The 14,801-nt window shown below is 37.5% G+C and overlaps 1 protein-coding gene across 1 annotated transcript in view; it reads left to right on the plus strand.

Moving 5' to 3' along the window:
• Nucleotides 1-6,108: 6,108 nt before the first annotated feature.
• Nucleotides 6,109-14,801, plus strand: part of LOC125233842 — a 278,250-nt gene continuing 269,557 nt past the window's right edge. The window contains exons 1-2 of the mRNA XM_048139980.1: nt 6,109-6,800; nt 9,816-9,945. Coding sequence (XP_047995937.1) covers nt 6,415-6,800; nt 9,816-9,945 — 516 coding nt within the window. The 5' untranslated portion in view covers nt 6,109-6,414. The remainder of the gene's footprint in view (nt 6,801-9,815; nt 9,946-14,801) is intronic.

Genomic DNA, 14,801 nt, shown 5'->3' on the forward strand with positions numbered 1-14,801 from the left:
TATTTTTGTTTTATTTAATGTATAATTAATTAAGTAAAATGAGTAAGAGGTCTAAGGCACTGGTCCCACCGCGGGGTCTATATTAATTCGCATAACTGAATACTCCTAATATGAATTGGCATACCGTTTATTACGCATAACGTTTAATACGCATATCATTATTTCGCATAACAGATTTCGTATAATGCTAATGCGCATAATGTAAATTGTTATAACGATGAATTGGTATAAGTATAATAAGTCAAAATCAAATCAAATCAAATCAAAATAATTTATTCAGCAAATAGGCCACAGGGGCACTTTTACACGTCACATGTACATAGGTATTTAAAATTGAGTTGAAATTACAATTGATACTATTATATACTAATTCTAAGTTCTAACTAAAGTTAACTCTATACAATTAATTAGAGATGTAGAAGGTCTCTAAATGTCGAATTACAACCAAGAACTACACTAAATTTTAATATAAAAAGTACAAATACAAAAAAAAAAAAAAGTCTAAAATTACTTTAGAGGTGCAAATGACTCTAAATGTCACAACTAAAAATAAAATGTATATCTACTTAATCTAATTCTCCTTAGAGATGTATATGGTCTCCATGAGTCAAAATCATATATTTAAAATATTCACTAAAAGAAAGGAAACAAACGACAACCGAACAAAGTGTCCTAATTTAATAAAAATTAGAATTAAAGTTACTAAGTTATAACAGCCCCAGTAAGCTTAAACAGACCGGTCTTCACAGACGGCACCCGTTCACGAGTATGACGCGTATCTCAGCCATCGCCTCCCTCAACCTTTATTCGGGAAGGTGCATAGGGAAGGTCCTTTATCGGGAAGGTAAGCATAACTTTGTTTCGTAGAATGTTTAAATGGCATACAAGAAAATCATATTTTCACCACACTAACGGGTAACGGCTTACTTAAACTTTTCTGTTCGAAAACAGATAGCAAAATTGCATTTTATCCACAAGAGTGCAAAGTAATTTCATACAAATTTTAACTTGATGTCTTAAGCTAGCTGATAGAATTATTTTGAATCATAAATATTGAAGTAATCGATGGATTTGATTTAGTTTGATGTTTTATAACCAGTATTTTGTTCATGTTGGGGTGGTGAACATTTTGGTTTTCAAACTCGGTGGCAATGTTTAACGTGCCGTACGAAGGTTAATGTGCCTTGAAACCCTCGCAATGCTCAAGATTCCACTTTTTGAACCACTTGCTACGCTCGCGGTTCAATATTGGAATCTTCCGCTTGCTCGGGTATCAATCAGTATTGGCACGTGCGATCTGCGAAAATCTGAACGATGAAATAATATTATTTAAATACTATCCATTTTCAATTTCTTTAGTAAGGTACAGCGGGGCAAATCAAGACTAAAAGGCAATTGTAACTAATCCATTTTTTCAATGATTACACTATTTCCATTATTACATGTACCCACGGAACACGCTTACTACATAACTGGTAGACACTCTATTTTCTGAAAAACACTTATGAAAAACGAAAAAACTTAATAAGTCATCGGCCTTCAAGTCTCTAACAGACTATTCAAGCAGTGTCAGGTAGGGCAACAACGTTTTTCGTGGCTGTGTAAGCCAATACGGGAGCGGCAAACACGACCACAACTCTGGCAGGTGTAGTAATAAGTAATGTATAAATAAAATAAAGACTCCTTAACTCAAATAATCTTTTTTAATTTAAGATTAGCAGATAACTAGGGAACAAATCAAATTATTTTATTGAATATTTTTTGATTTGTTTAATTTTTCAAGTAGTTACACTACTATATATAAATTATGAATGGGCCGTGCCGGCGGGCGGGTGGTCTAGTGGTGAAGACGTTAGCCGCGTAAGCTGAAGACCCGGGTTCGATTCCCGGCTCGGCCACCAGTGGGCCTTGTCGTTTTTTCTTTCGTGTATGATATCTATTTAAATTTATAATTAGCAGATAAGTTCATAAATGCATGTATGTTTCTTAAAAATAAACAGTTTTTTTTTAATAATGCAAACATTGTAAAACATGGAAGAAATTGACCAGTTACATTTGCCCCCCACTCGAGATTTGCCCCGCTGTACCTTACTTACCCCTATTTTTTTCATGCTTAATAAGTGAGACAGTATAAAATTAAACACTCAAAATCGAGCGCTCGAAATTGAAAAATCAGCCCCTGATTGATCCAATCGCTTGCTCCATACAGTTAGTAAGTATGTCAATTCATTTTAGGATAATTAAAGTTATACGAAATAATAGTATGCAAATTTCAATTATGCAGATACATTGTTATGCGAAATAAGAATTATGCATTTTTAATATTATGCTTATTCAATGTTATGAACAATTATGTTATGCGAATTCAAATTATGCGAATTAATGATAGGCACCCCCCCACCGCGAGCTAGTAAGCTATGAGCTATCGGCTATAAAAACGAACAAAAGACAAGCACCCCCGTGCAAATAAAAGAGACACGGCGATTTTGATAGCTCACCGCTGGGCGAGTAACTATAAACATTGCCGTGTCTTTTATTTCCACGGGAGTGCTTATCTTGTGTTCGTTTTTATAGCCGGTAGCTCATAGCTTACTAGCTCGTGGTGGGACCAGTGCCTTATGAGGACAATATAATATAATGGTGCCACCACACTGTGCTGTTATACATGTTATAAAACTCGGCTTGACAAGGATAGCGCCATCGCGCTGTCCCTGTCTCACCGTGTTATATAACTGCTTTAGTTATACTTCCGTGTATATAACATTTATAACAGCGCAGTCTGGGAGCACCATAAATAGATAGATAGATAGATATACGTTTATTTGTTAAATATACAGTCTAGCAAGCACAACTTGACAGTCATCATCATTATCAAGTACAAAGAGTAGTATAATACACGTATAATATATACTTATTATTACTAGCGAAAGGCACTTTGATTCTGTCTGCTTGAAATTCTTTTCAAATAAAAAAAATTGTCTATCTTGAGCAAACCTTTTTTTTCCTAACTCAAAATTATGATTCTGGCGTGAAAAATAAAGGTTTTGTTCTTCTACTACATAATCGCCATAATGTGCCACGTACCGCATTATTGCTTGAAAATCTTGAAATACTTTTCAGAAACCAAAAGCGGCAGTTTGTTTTTGCTTTTGCCACTACAGCAATCATGAATTAAAAAAAAACTTAAGTCTGAAGTTAGGCGCTAGTGCACAACTTTCATTGATGATTTGGGGATCGTTCGGAAACTAAAATATAATGTTAACATAATAAAGGAAAACGAAATTTATTAATTTTATATGCTAAAACTTCAAAATTTTCGCAGAAGCATAGCAGAAGCAAATAAATTTATGGGAAATATTCACAAACAATAATTTAACGGAGTCGATGACAATTATTAACAATTTCTCATTAGCTAAAATCACAGACTACTAAGAAGATACTATGTAATGCTAGAATGGTAATGAAGTTACCAGACTCTTCTAGAATATGCGTATTAGATCCTTTTATTTTATCATTTTAATAATTTAGGACAATTGTTAAAAATAATTCATGATTTTGTTTTTTATAATCAAACTTCAAGAAAGTAGATTGGAAAGGAACAATTTAAAATCAAATGTGTTATGTAGCGTCCTCTGTTGATAGACTTCTCAAACTCAAAGTGTGTTTCGTATGATCCACAAGATGGCGGGTAATTCAATGATAGTTGTTCGTTATTCAACAGTAGTAAGAAAGTGTTTGGAGCTCGGAGCCAAGTAGTTGTTTAACCACACGTGCCAATATTGATATTCGAGCAAACGAAAGACTCCAATAATGAACCGCGAGCGTAGTGACTGGTTCAAAAAGTGGATTATTGAGCGTTGCGAGGGTTTCATTCAAGGCACGAAGGTTAAACAAAATTATGCATCGACTGAAACACAAAATTTTTCACCACACCAACACGATCAAAATACCTACGAACTGTAAAACATCAAACTAAATCAAATCAATCGACTTATCAATATTTTTATGATTCAAAATCATCATTTATAGGTAAACTAGCTTCCGTATTTCGACACTATGATCGGTGGGTAAAAAGTACTTTTTTCTATTATCCCTTAAATTTTTTACATTTTGCTTATACTTATCGCAAACGTAATCTTCAAGCAAGCAAACAACGATCGTCTTACAGCACATTGATTGTAAGAGACCGCCGATCGATTATCCGTATCCCTCTTAACGATACCCATATTATCCGTATCCGTATCGCTATCGCTATCGCTATCGCTATCGCTATCGCTATCGCTATCCCTATCGCTATACCTATCGCTATCCCTATCCCTATCCCTATCCCTATCCCTATCCCTATCCCTATCCCTATCCCTATCCCAATCCCTATCCCTATCCCTATCCCTATCCGTTATCAAGATGTTCAATGATTTCTTATCAAGTGCTAAAATATAAAGTTTCATGGTTTTATCTTTTAAAATTAAGAAATCCCATACAAACTTTCAACCTCTTTTTCAACCCCTTCATCCCTTTTTTTCGAAATAAAAAGTAGCCTATGTTCTGTCTCAGGGTCTAAAGATTGTCTGTTCCAAATTTCATCAAAATCGGTTGCGTGGTTTAAGCGGGAAAGCGTAACAGACAGACAGACAGACAGAGTTACTTTCGCATTTATAATATTAGTAAAGTATGGATTCTACCAGTCAGCTTAAGACATCAAGTTAAAATTTGTATGAAATTACTTTGCACCCTTGTGCAATTTTTCTATCTGTTTTCGAATAACAAAGAGAGCCCTTACCAGTTGGTGTGGTGAAAATTAATATACCTCATTTTTGTGTTTCGTGTTGTGTTGTGTACAACTGTACAGTCACGAATAAAAGCCTAGTACTTGCTTATTAAAGATTACATTTTACTTAGATTTTTTTTGGACCCATGGTTCAAAAGTTACAGGTTTTGAGCGATTCTTTTCTAAAATTAATTGTTTATTAATAAGTTATAGACTAAAAGCTTGTACTATTATATATTCTGTGCTAAAAGCACACACAATGATTGGCTTCAAGTGCCTCCTGTAAGTTTTAAGGTACCTATTTATTCAATTCACAGGTCACGTCGCCCGCGCGCAAGACGACCGCTGGAGCGAGCGCATACTGCACTGGTGGTTCGTGATTGACGAGTCGCGACGCAGAACTCGCAGGGGACATCCGCGCCGACGCTGGAGAGACGACATCGAAGACTTCGCCGGTGGTACCTGGACTAGACTCGCTCAGAATAGAAAATCGTGGTCATGTATGGAGGAGGCCTTTACCCAAAATTGGGTCCCCAAAAACGATGTATAATATAATTCTAAAAATTTAGATAATTGTATTCATTTCATTTAAAGAAAAATAATATGCTTAAATTTTAATTAAGTTATTATTCACTTTCAAATTGTGCATGATACGAGAAAGTTGTAAATTTTAAGTTAAGAGAATATTGATAAATAATTTAGTTTATTTTAAATTACTTAAAAATGAATAATTTCAGAAATTTCTATTTTGCCGATCTTAAATTGTAAATTCTTAATGTTATTATTATTTTATTGTTTTTGTTGCATGTTTTATAATGTTTTTGTGGGAATAAATGGCTTTATTATTATTTATTCAATTATTTATTTAGTCACTATTGTACAAAAGAAAAATACTATCGTACCTACAAAAAGGCGGACTTATTGCTTTAAATATTTTTTTATGATTTTGATGTTAATTTATTTATATACATTTTTATACAGGATTTATATTTCATTCCTACTCAGCGCTTTGTACGGACCATTATTGAGCGTGCGTAGGTACAACGAGCAAACTTTGGGTCAGCCATATTATTTGTGATAATTGCGATTAACATAATCAACCGAATGTAGGCCGTGCATGCATTATAGCCGGGTTTAACAATGAATGCACGGATAAAATTAGATATTCAATAACAAGAAGGGGGTCGGAGGTTCGCCATTTTGGATTTTCGGTCAACGAGGGGGAGCGCGCATGCGTGCAGCGGCGCCCGCACCCTGACTAGGGCCGGGACCTCAGCAAGTGTGATGTCAAAAAACACGTTATTCTATCCCCTCATTCCAGTAACCCAGTACGTCTTAATAAAAGAGATTATTCATAAAAGCTCGCGTCCCTTTTAAACGAACATTTACACGTTTACATGCAGTCGCGTTCGGTGCAGTGACGTGATACGCCTTTCCGGATTAGCTTCTGATAGCAGTGATAAAAATTGCATAAACTTTATTCCTTTCACAGTGCGGATTATTTATAGTGTACCTACACTAAAACTATGTAATGGACCATTCAGACTATGTGATAACTAAATGTGACCATGCGGGTGTTGTGTTAGTGTCATTGAGAGAGCGCACCGGCGACTGAACCATAATGGGATGACCGGAAATACGGATTCATGGAAAAGGTTTGGCGTCGAGTCGGTCTCCATTCCTCCCGCAAGAAGAGGGATGGAAGCGGAACGAGCCAGGAAGTGACGCCATCCGCTCCACCTGAGGCCGAGTATCAGAACATACATACTTTGAGAACAGCTGATTTGATAAGACAAAGACAGGGGGAGGAGAAGTCGACCCTTCGCTCTTCTTACATTATAAGGAACGGGGATAACTTTATTCTTGTGGAGAGAAGGCGTAGGCGTCGTCGTAGAAGTGGTACCAGGGCTTCATCGGGGAGCAGGCACCATACGCCGCCGGTGGAGGAGACTCGAACCGAGCAGAAGCGACGGCCTCCAGCTCGGCTGAAGATCTTTGGCATCCAATGGCCGTTGCATTCTAGTGACTCCAGGTGGGTAACGTTGTGATAACCTTCAATTATTTCATCCTGATTTGTTGATTTCGATGTTGATCTATCGACTCTATCACAGAATGACATACTTAGATGATCTTTGATCTAGCGCCATTCTATGAAGTATTAGGATTGTACGTCAAGTGTAAAAATATGGGTGCGTACAACTTATCAAAAATATGTCCCATAGCACTTTATGTCGGCGGAATAAGGTCTCGGTACATATTTTTGAGCGGATAAAATCGATACGTATTTTTGCACTTGACTGCACTTAAACTATAAATGAGATGGTTTGAAGAAACCATTACGGGAAAAAAAACTTTTGAACGATCTAATTTAAAATAAGTACCTACGTGGTACAACAAAGAAGCATACCTATTGAAATGTTTTAAAAACAAACTTTGTCTGTCTGCATATCGCTGGTAGTACCTACACTCAACATCGTATAGTTAGTTGGGCCTTACTGCTCAAACTCGTATAATAATCACTTTAGTATGCAGATTGATCTGCGATGCGATGCTGAGTCATATAATGTCACTTTACGAGTTTGAGTCACACATATCTACAGAACCCTTGGTACCTCTTCACTCTTGCTAAAGAAGCTAAATCGAATTATATTAAACGAGTTGGGTTATTGATGGATTAACTGTTTTATGTTGTCTATCTGACCCAACACAATAGAGATAGAGACAATGTTGGTAAAAAAACGAAGGTCCTTAGTATACGAGTAGAAGACTCATTTATTTAGCCTTATGACTACAACAAAACTTGCACTAGTTAATTTTAATGTCGTAAAACCAGAAGACAATAGTCATATACACCCATATAAAGAGAACTCTATTTAGCGTTATCCCTAGGAATTTAAACTAGGTTCACGACGACACGTAGGACCGTATTTCTCGCCTCGATCTACGGACTTTAATAACTAAATATACATATTACATGAGCAGGAACGGAGACTTGCCCACTTCTAGTGTTTCATGTTTAATTCAGCGTTTTACGAGGTCTCTTTTCTGCACGGTTCAATGGACGCGAGTGAAATGCCTAGACATGGACACGGCGTTCTTTTTTTACAGCAAAAGTTCCTCTTTGTTTTTTGCTATAGGTCTGGACATCACGTCACATCCGGTTTTTTGACAAAGTTTGAGCATGTTAACGATGACTTCTTATTATTTCTAAATTATTAACGCATCGGTTCAATTTTTTTTAAGTTTAACTTTTGCTAGCGACCCTTTGCAAGTCTATCGTACGTTACGTTAAAAAGGTAGATGGAATAATTGAACTTTGTTTTTATGTTTTTCTTGGCTTAAACGGCAAGTTTATTATTATTTATTCATATAGGGTCTATTAGCAAATGCCTATAACGCTTTACAGCGCTTTAGGTACCTTCGACGTTTCAAGGACAGCATTGTCTCCGAGTTCTCGGAAAATATTTCAATACATGAAAATAAAAGCCGTGTAGTAAAATCCCGAAGACGCTAGCGATAAATTTCTTCAGAAAATTAGCCCAGACCAGATTCCACAGATATTCAAATAACAATGAGGAGTCACATTTAACTTTCGACAGATGTCGCCACTACCAGTATGTGATGTCAATGAGGAGGCACACTGACATTTTATCCCGCCAGACGGCGCCTGTGCAAGTGCCTAGGCATGTCACTGTCATTCATATGTGAGAGAGAAAAAACATATCATCTTCTCGCTCTCACGTATGAAATTCTTTATCTGTGCAATGGACTAATAGGGTGGCGCCATCTGTCATAACCTTTATTGAGAGTGCCTCCTCATTAGACAGAAATAAAAATGTACCTACGTGTTTTGACAGATTCAACAGGCGGTCACAGAGCGTAATGAAATGTTTGTTTGCTTCCTCGTTCGTTACGTTCAGCAGCAGAAGTGCCAAGTGACAACAGGAATTTATTTGGATCATCTTTTACCACGTTTAAAACTATTTATATTAACCGTGTGGTGACAGGTTAAGAATTTCACCACCCCCTTTCTTCCCGTGGGTGTCGTAGAAGTCGACTGTGGGATATGGGTTAAATTGTGGCGTAGGCGAGAGGCTGGCAACCTGTCACTGGAATGTCACAAGTTCGATTTCTTTCAGCCCCTTTTTGCCAAGAGTGGCACTGAAACTTGGTAGTTCATGTGCTCTGCCTACCCCTTTATGGGATACAGGCTTGATTATATGTATGTTATGTGTATGTATGTAAAACTATTTTCCCGCAACTATTCTACAAAAAATAAAAAAATGCGAAAGCTACCGAATAATTAAAACGTGCGGCTCGCCTCTATAAAATACTGAAACTGCCTTTGCCCCGTGCAAATCCGTTCGCTTTCATATTTTTTCAGCGAGTTGGCTACACAAAACGATAACCCGGATCCCGGATAACGAATCGTAACATAATTACATTCAACTCCTGCAAATAAACCTTTGAATTTGGAGTGTCGGTGTTCATTTGCTAATGATTCTGCTCTCATGGATAGAGCGCACAGGAATTTGATGTAGGTACCTACTTTCCTAGTTTCATATGCAGACAATTTTATTTTTATGATTTGTATTTATTTAGTTCGATCTCGTTTTAACACTTTTAACCATTAAATTAACATATAAAAATTGGGAAAAACATTGTGTAAATCATGGTATTTGCTATTACTATCTGCTCTTGGTCTATGAGTCACGTTCAGACCATTTTCTTTAGCAACTGAAAGTTATGATCTCCATGACATGTGTAATAAAACTGAAAAAAAGCCCGGCGATAATTATTGCAGATTGGTTTTTCGTCTTCGTAGAGCTTTGTCTCTTTCTTGCCTATGTGACGTTAATTGTCTCTTTCCAAAAACCGTAGTGCATTTTTTTATCGCCGTTTACTGTATTTGTTTTATTTATTTTGGTGCTGCCTTCAGTGCCTTACTTCTGACGCTGGAGGACTTGGAAGCAAAGAAATGAACACAAACTTTGAAATTATTCCACCATAGAATATTTCTAACTAAAGCCCATCAACATTATTACAGACACACCTCGATCACCCGGCGGTTCTGCCGCGGCCGACGCTCCCGAGACGACAACGAGCTCTACCGCTCCAACAGCTTCAAATTCGAGCGGTTCTCCCGAGAGCAGCCGGCGGATGAGTTCGCTTCTCAGGTCAGTGCGTACTGAGGTCACCCGGCGGTTCTGAGACGAGAGCTCTACTGCTCCAATAGCTTCAAGGTCGAGCGGTTCTCCCGAGAGCAGCGGGCGGATGAGTTCGCTTCTCAGGTCAGTGTGTACTGAGGTCACCCGGCGGTTCAGAGACGAAGCTTCAAGTTCGAGTGGTTCTTCCGAAGGGATACTCCCTTTCTTCCCAGGCCCCGTAGCCGAACGGCATTTCTACGACGCGAAACGAAAACGAAACGCCTCGAAAGGTAGTCTGGCTCTGTCACACCAATACGGAAGAGCGATAGAGATGATGTCCACGAGCGTTTCGTTTAGTAAGCGTTTCGTGAGCGTTTACAATCGCTCAAAAAAGTATGTTAGACTTTGAAACATTGAAGTTCTGTTATGATTACGACATAAAATGTGAAATAACGACAGTACCGTCTTGTAAACCATACGTGAAAATTTCAAAATTGTCGATATCGTCGGCAAACCTTATAAAATTCCTTGTGTACCATGTTTACGTCGAAATAAATTCTCTTTATGGTGACATCCTTATGAAATTGAGTCTCATAGTCGGGTCCATAGCTGAAAGCGTCATTCTACTCACTTACCGTGTATGAGAAATTCAAGGTTTCTTAAACCAGTCTAAGGACATCGCATAGTTACTATCAATCTTGGGCTCATGTTACCATGGTTTGCTGATATGCTTGAGCCACCTACGCTCGCTAATGCCAAGTAATACCGGGACTTTAAGGATACGCCAACATTCACGCCGTGAAAGCGTTAACCTCTTATCTAGATGAGCCATCTTCTTCACAAAGACCCTTTAGAGCTCGGCGAAAGGAGACCTGAATGGCACCGTATATTGAACGGGCACAATATCGTCGCGTTTCGCGATTATTGAGTTGGTCTAGGTAGCTGGCTCACGGTTAGGTCATACAGAACTAGGTACTTACAGAACCTAATTAAATAGAAGGTACCTACCAAATTTCGTTCATTTCAGGAGACTATTGCAAGAGATAAGATTACCTATGTAATTTATAAATAAAATAAATAAATAAGGTGCATTCGGGTAATTCCGAATGACAGAAATGCTCTGGTTATTCCGAAAGGGGAATCTTGATATGATGGAAATAGTGGTGATTTTTATGCGACTTTCCTAATTAGACAACTTTCGGAATTACCCTAATGCACAATTAAATATTGGGGGACACCATACATAGATCCACCTAGCCCCAAACTAAGCAAAGCTTGTACTATGGGTGCTAGGCGACGATATACTTACTTATATAGATAAATACATACTTAGATACATAGAAAACATGTACCTATTATGAATCTCTATAATTTTTATGACTCTCCCCTAAACTCAAGTTTGATGATAAGTTTCGAGTGCAAAATTTAGTAACAACTAGCTTTAGCCCGCGGCTTCGCTCGCGTCAGAAAGAGACAAAAAGTAGCCTATGTCACTCTCCATCCCTTCAACTATCTCCACCTAAAAAATCACGTAAATTCGTCGCTCCGTTTTGCCGTGAAAGGCGGACAAACGAACAGACACACACACTTTCCCATTTATAATATTATATAAGTATAAGTATGGATAATGAATCTAAGATAAATGAGATATTTTCAGATTTTTTTTTCAATCTAGATTCCGGGTTTCCTTATGACCGCAGGGTCTAAGGTTAAATACCGACTATAACGACCTCCTTTAGCATTGACATTATGACAAGGGACCACAGAAAAAACTGTCACAGTGTCAGTTTGTAAATACAATATCTGTGAGGAAAATATAAAAATTGAGTTTTGTATACATATATAAATAGTGAATCTACAGCAGATTTCGAAATCGGAATTTCATTAATAGGTAGATATATCGTTATTGTTATTTTTTTTATTGGATAAGAGAATCCAATACCTACACCATTTTGTGTTCCAACATTCACAACAAACCTCCTCGGTAAGTCCTCTTTCTCATTTCGTATACTCTAGATTTGGCATAAATTATATGCAGTTACATTATTTTAATTTTAAGATTCACATACAATTTATGTTTTGAAGTCTAGGTACTGCACAATTTATGAAATAGCGCCATCTATTGTCGCATGACCTAGTTAATATACTCGTGATAGTGGCAACTTACGACGCAGTCCCACAATTCTTACATAGATGGCGCTCTATTCAAACGCTCGTGTAGGTTTCGTCGTTAAAACAGAGATGGCGCTTAGATGCTTTTTGAGGCTATCCTTTTGTCTTAACGCCTACGCGAAGTGTGTGCTGAAAATGTAATGCATAAATATAATAACTTTGTACCTGTGTTATATTACTATTCTTACAGCCATCATAATCTACGAACAACCTTTCAATACCGAATATTGGAACATTTTGTTAAAATTTATTAGCTGCTAGGGGTCGTGCGGTGCAGTATTGCAACATAAATTGTGTGCACACGTTGTACAAGGGTGGGACATTAATATCATCTGTCCTATCAATTACACTGACGTGGTCGCCCCCGACCACCTATCGAAGGAAAATGGGAGAAAAATTTGACGCATTTGTCTGCCAGTGACTGCTATAATCAGGGCTGACAATGCGATCACTTTTTGTCGTCGTTTGGACCTTTACCCAGCCTTTACCCTTATTGGAATTTCTTTATTACACTTGCTGGTCGTATTTGGGTGGACTATGTTATCCCAGTATTTTTTATGCTTTCGCTATTGAATAAATCGGCTAAGAGAAAAATGTGTCTATTAGAATCTTATGCCCAAAGAAAAGAGTTGTGAAATGTAGGTATCGGTTTCCATAAATTCCACGATGCCTCTTTACATATACTCTATTTGTCTAATTATTGATCAATGTAACTGTTATAAATTGAAATAGATACCATACACTAAAGAAAAAGCGATGAAGCCCACTGGTGGCGAAGCCGAGAATCGAACCCGGGTCTCCAGCTATCGCGGCTGACGTGTTCGACCGCTACAACACCCCGACCGCCGAGGTACCCGTCGAAATTTCTCTATTGTATGTTATCTCTGAAGGCTAGGCGCCTTTGACCAACTTTAAGGGCGAGCAATTTATGCTTGCACCTCCTATATGAATCCTTTTGCAGGATTACGATATAGCGAGAGACGGGTCTCGAACCCAGGGGTTCGATTCCAGGCTTCGCCACCCACTGGTGCCCACTGGCTTGACCGCTTTTTCTTTAGTGTATGGTATCTATTTCAGTTTATAATTTATATAGTAGTGTTACTACTTAAAAAAAAACAAAAAAAAATATTTTAATAAAATAATTTGATTTGTTCCCTACATCAATGTAACTGTTGTTAGATGATTTTGGAATACATTAACGCATATCTCCAGGGTCTAAGGTAATCCCGTTTTAGGGGGATTAATAGATGTGGAAAACATCTCTTTCCTCTTTCTAAAAAAGAAGAGGAGAGTCTATACAATAAAATACTTATACCGGTCTCTAATCTAAATCCACATCGGAATTTCTTACATTGTCACCATAGTGTACCTATATCGAATCTATTATAGTATAGAGTAGGATCTTATATACTGTTTGGGTAGATGTCCAGATTGCAAACATTCTGCCAAGACACCCTCCCCTCGGATAAACCGAACTACCAAAAAGTAGCAAAACAAACACCACCCACAACTTAATCAGTACATTCTTCACCTTCACCTTTCATAAAACAATGATTTATCGTGTCATTTGCGCGGGCCCGCCTATAAATCACGTTATCCCGCGATCGCGATTGCCTCATCAACATACTAATGCGCGCGCCAGCTGCTCCCGTACTTTTATGAAAGTCTGTGTCCTAGGGGTAGAGGAAATTCACTTTGTGGTGAAACAGGCAAAGTTATAGGTAGGTACTTACTTGAATATTTTTATACCTATACAGTTCTATCTGAAATATAGAGATGTTAAATTTTCCATATTTTCATTTGTATGAAAACTTTTTTTTAGAACTCGTAGATTTCTCTAAGGTACAGCGGGGCAAATCTCAGAAGGAGGGGGGGGGGGGGGAGGGGCAATTGTAACTACTCCATTTTTTTCATGATTACACTATGATGTTGAGTTCTCCATGTATCCACTGAATACGCCTACCATATATAACCGGTGGACACTCTATTTAAGACACTACGGGAGCGAAAATGCTAAAATGGAAAGGAGTCCCCCTTTCAATTTGGGAATTTCAATTAAATATACTAGTGATATTAACTAGATTTATCGAAAAACAGTGTCCATTAAGAACAACTCAGTTAAAAGTTATTGCGAAAAAATCTTTAAAATCGAGGTTCCGCTCTCGACTGTTTCCTCCTTCAAAAGTTATTTAAACGGAACGAAATTTGAGAATCTGAATAACAATGAAATAATCTGTGTCGGACCGTTTAGATTTTTTTGGCTAATTGTTACCGATCTTGAGTATCACATTTTTTTGAGCCATATTGAAAAAGGCCGTTTTTAGAAATTTTTGATTGGCTCTAGCGTCTTTTAAAATAAAATAGCAAAAAAATCAAAACAGTCCGACACAGATAAAAAAAAAATCTGTGTTGAAAAAATCATTGCTCTACCTTCAAAAACCAGGGAGGGAATAGTCGAGAGCGTTTGTATGGAGAATTGACCTGTATCGTATCGTCTTAATAATGCAAACATTGTAAAACATGGAAAAAATGAACCAGTTACATTTTGCCCCTAGTCGAGATTTGCCCCGCTTGGTTTGTTCTTGTTGCTTAAGTTGAGAGGGTAAGATTGTATTTATTTATTCACTATTTATTGAAGCTTTATTGCACAATCCAACAAAAAAAAGTACAGTAAGTATCCAATAAATCCTTATCCAGTGATTATCTTCGACAAT

The sequence above is a fragment of the Leguminivora glycinivorella genome, chromosome 15 (genome assembly GCF_023078275.1).
Source record: "Leguminivora glycinivorella isolate SPB_JAAS2020 chromosome 15, LegGlyc_1.1, whole genome shotgun sequence".
Lineage (NCBI taxonomy): Eukaryota > Metazoa > Arthropoda > Insecta > Lepidoptera > Tortricidae > Leguminivora > Leguminivora glycinivorella.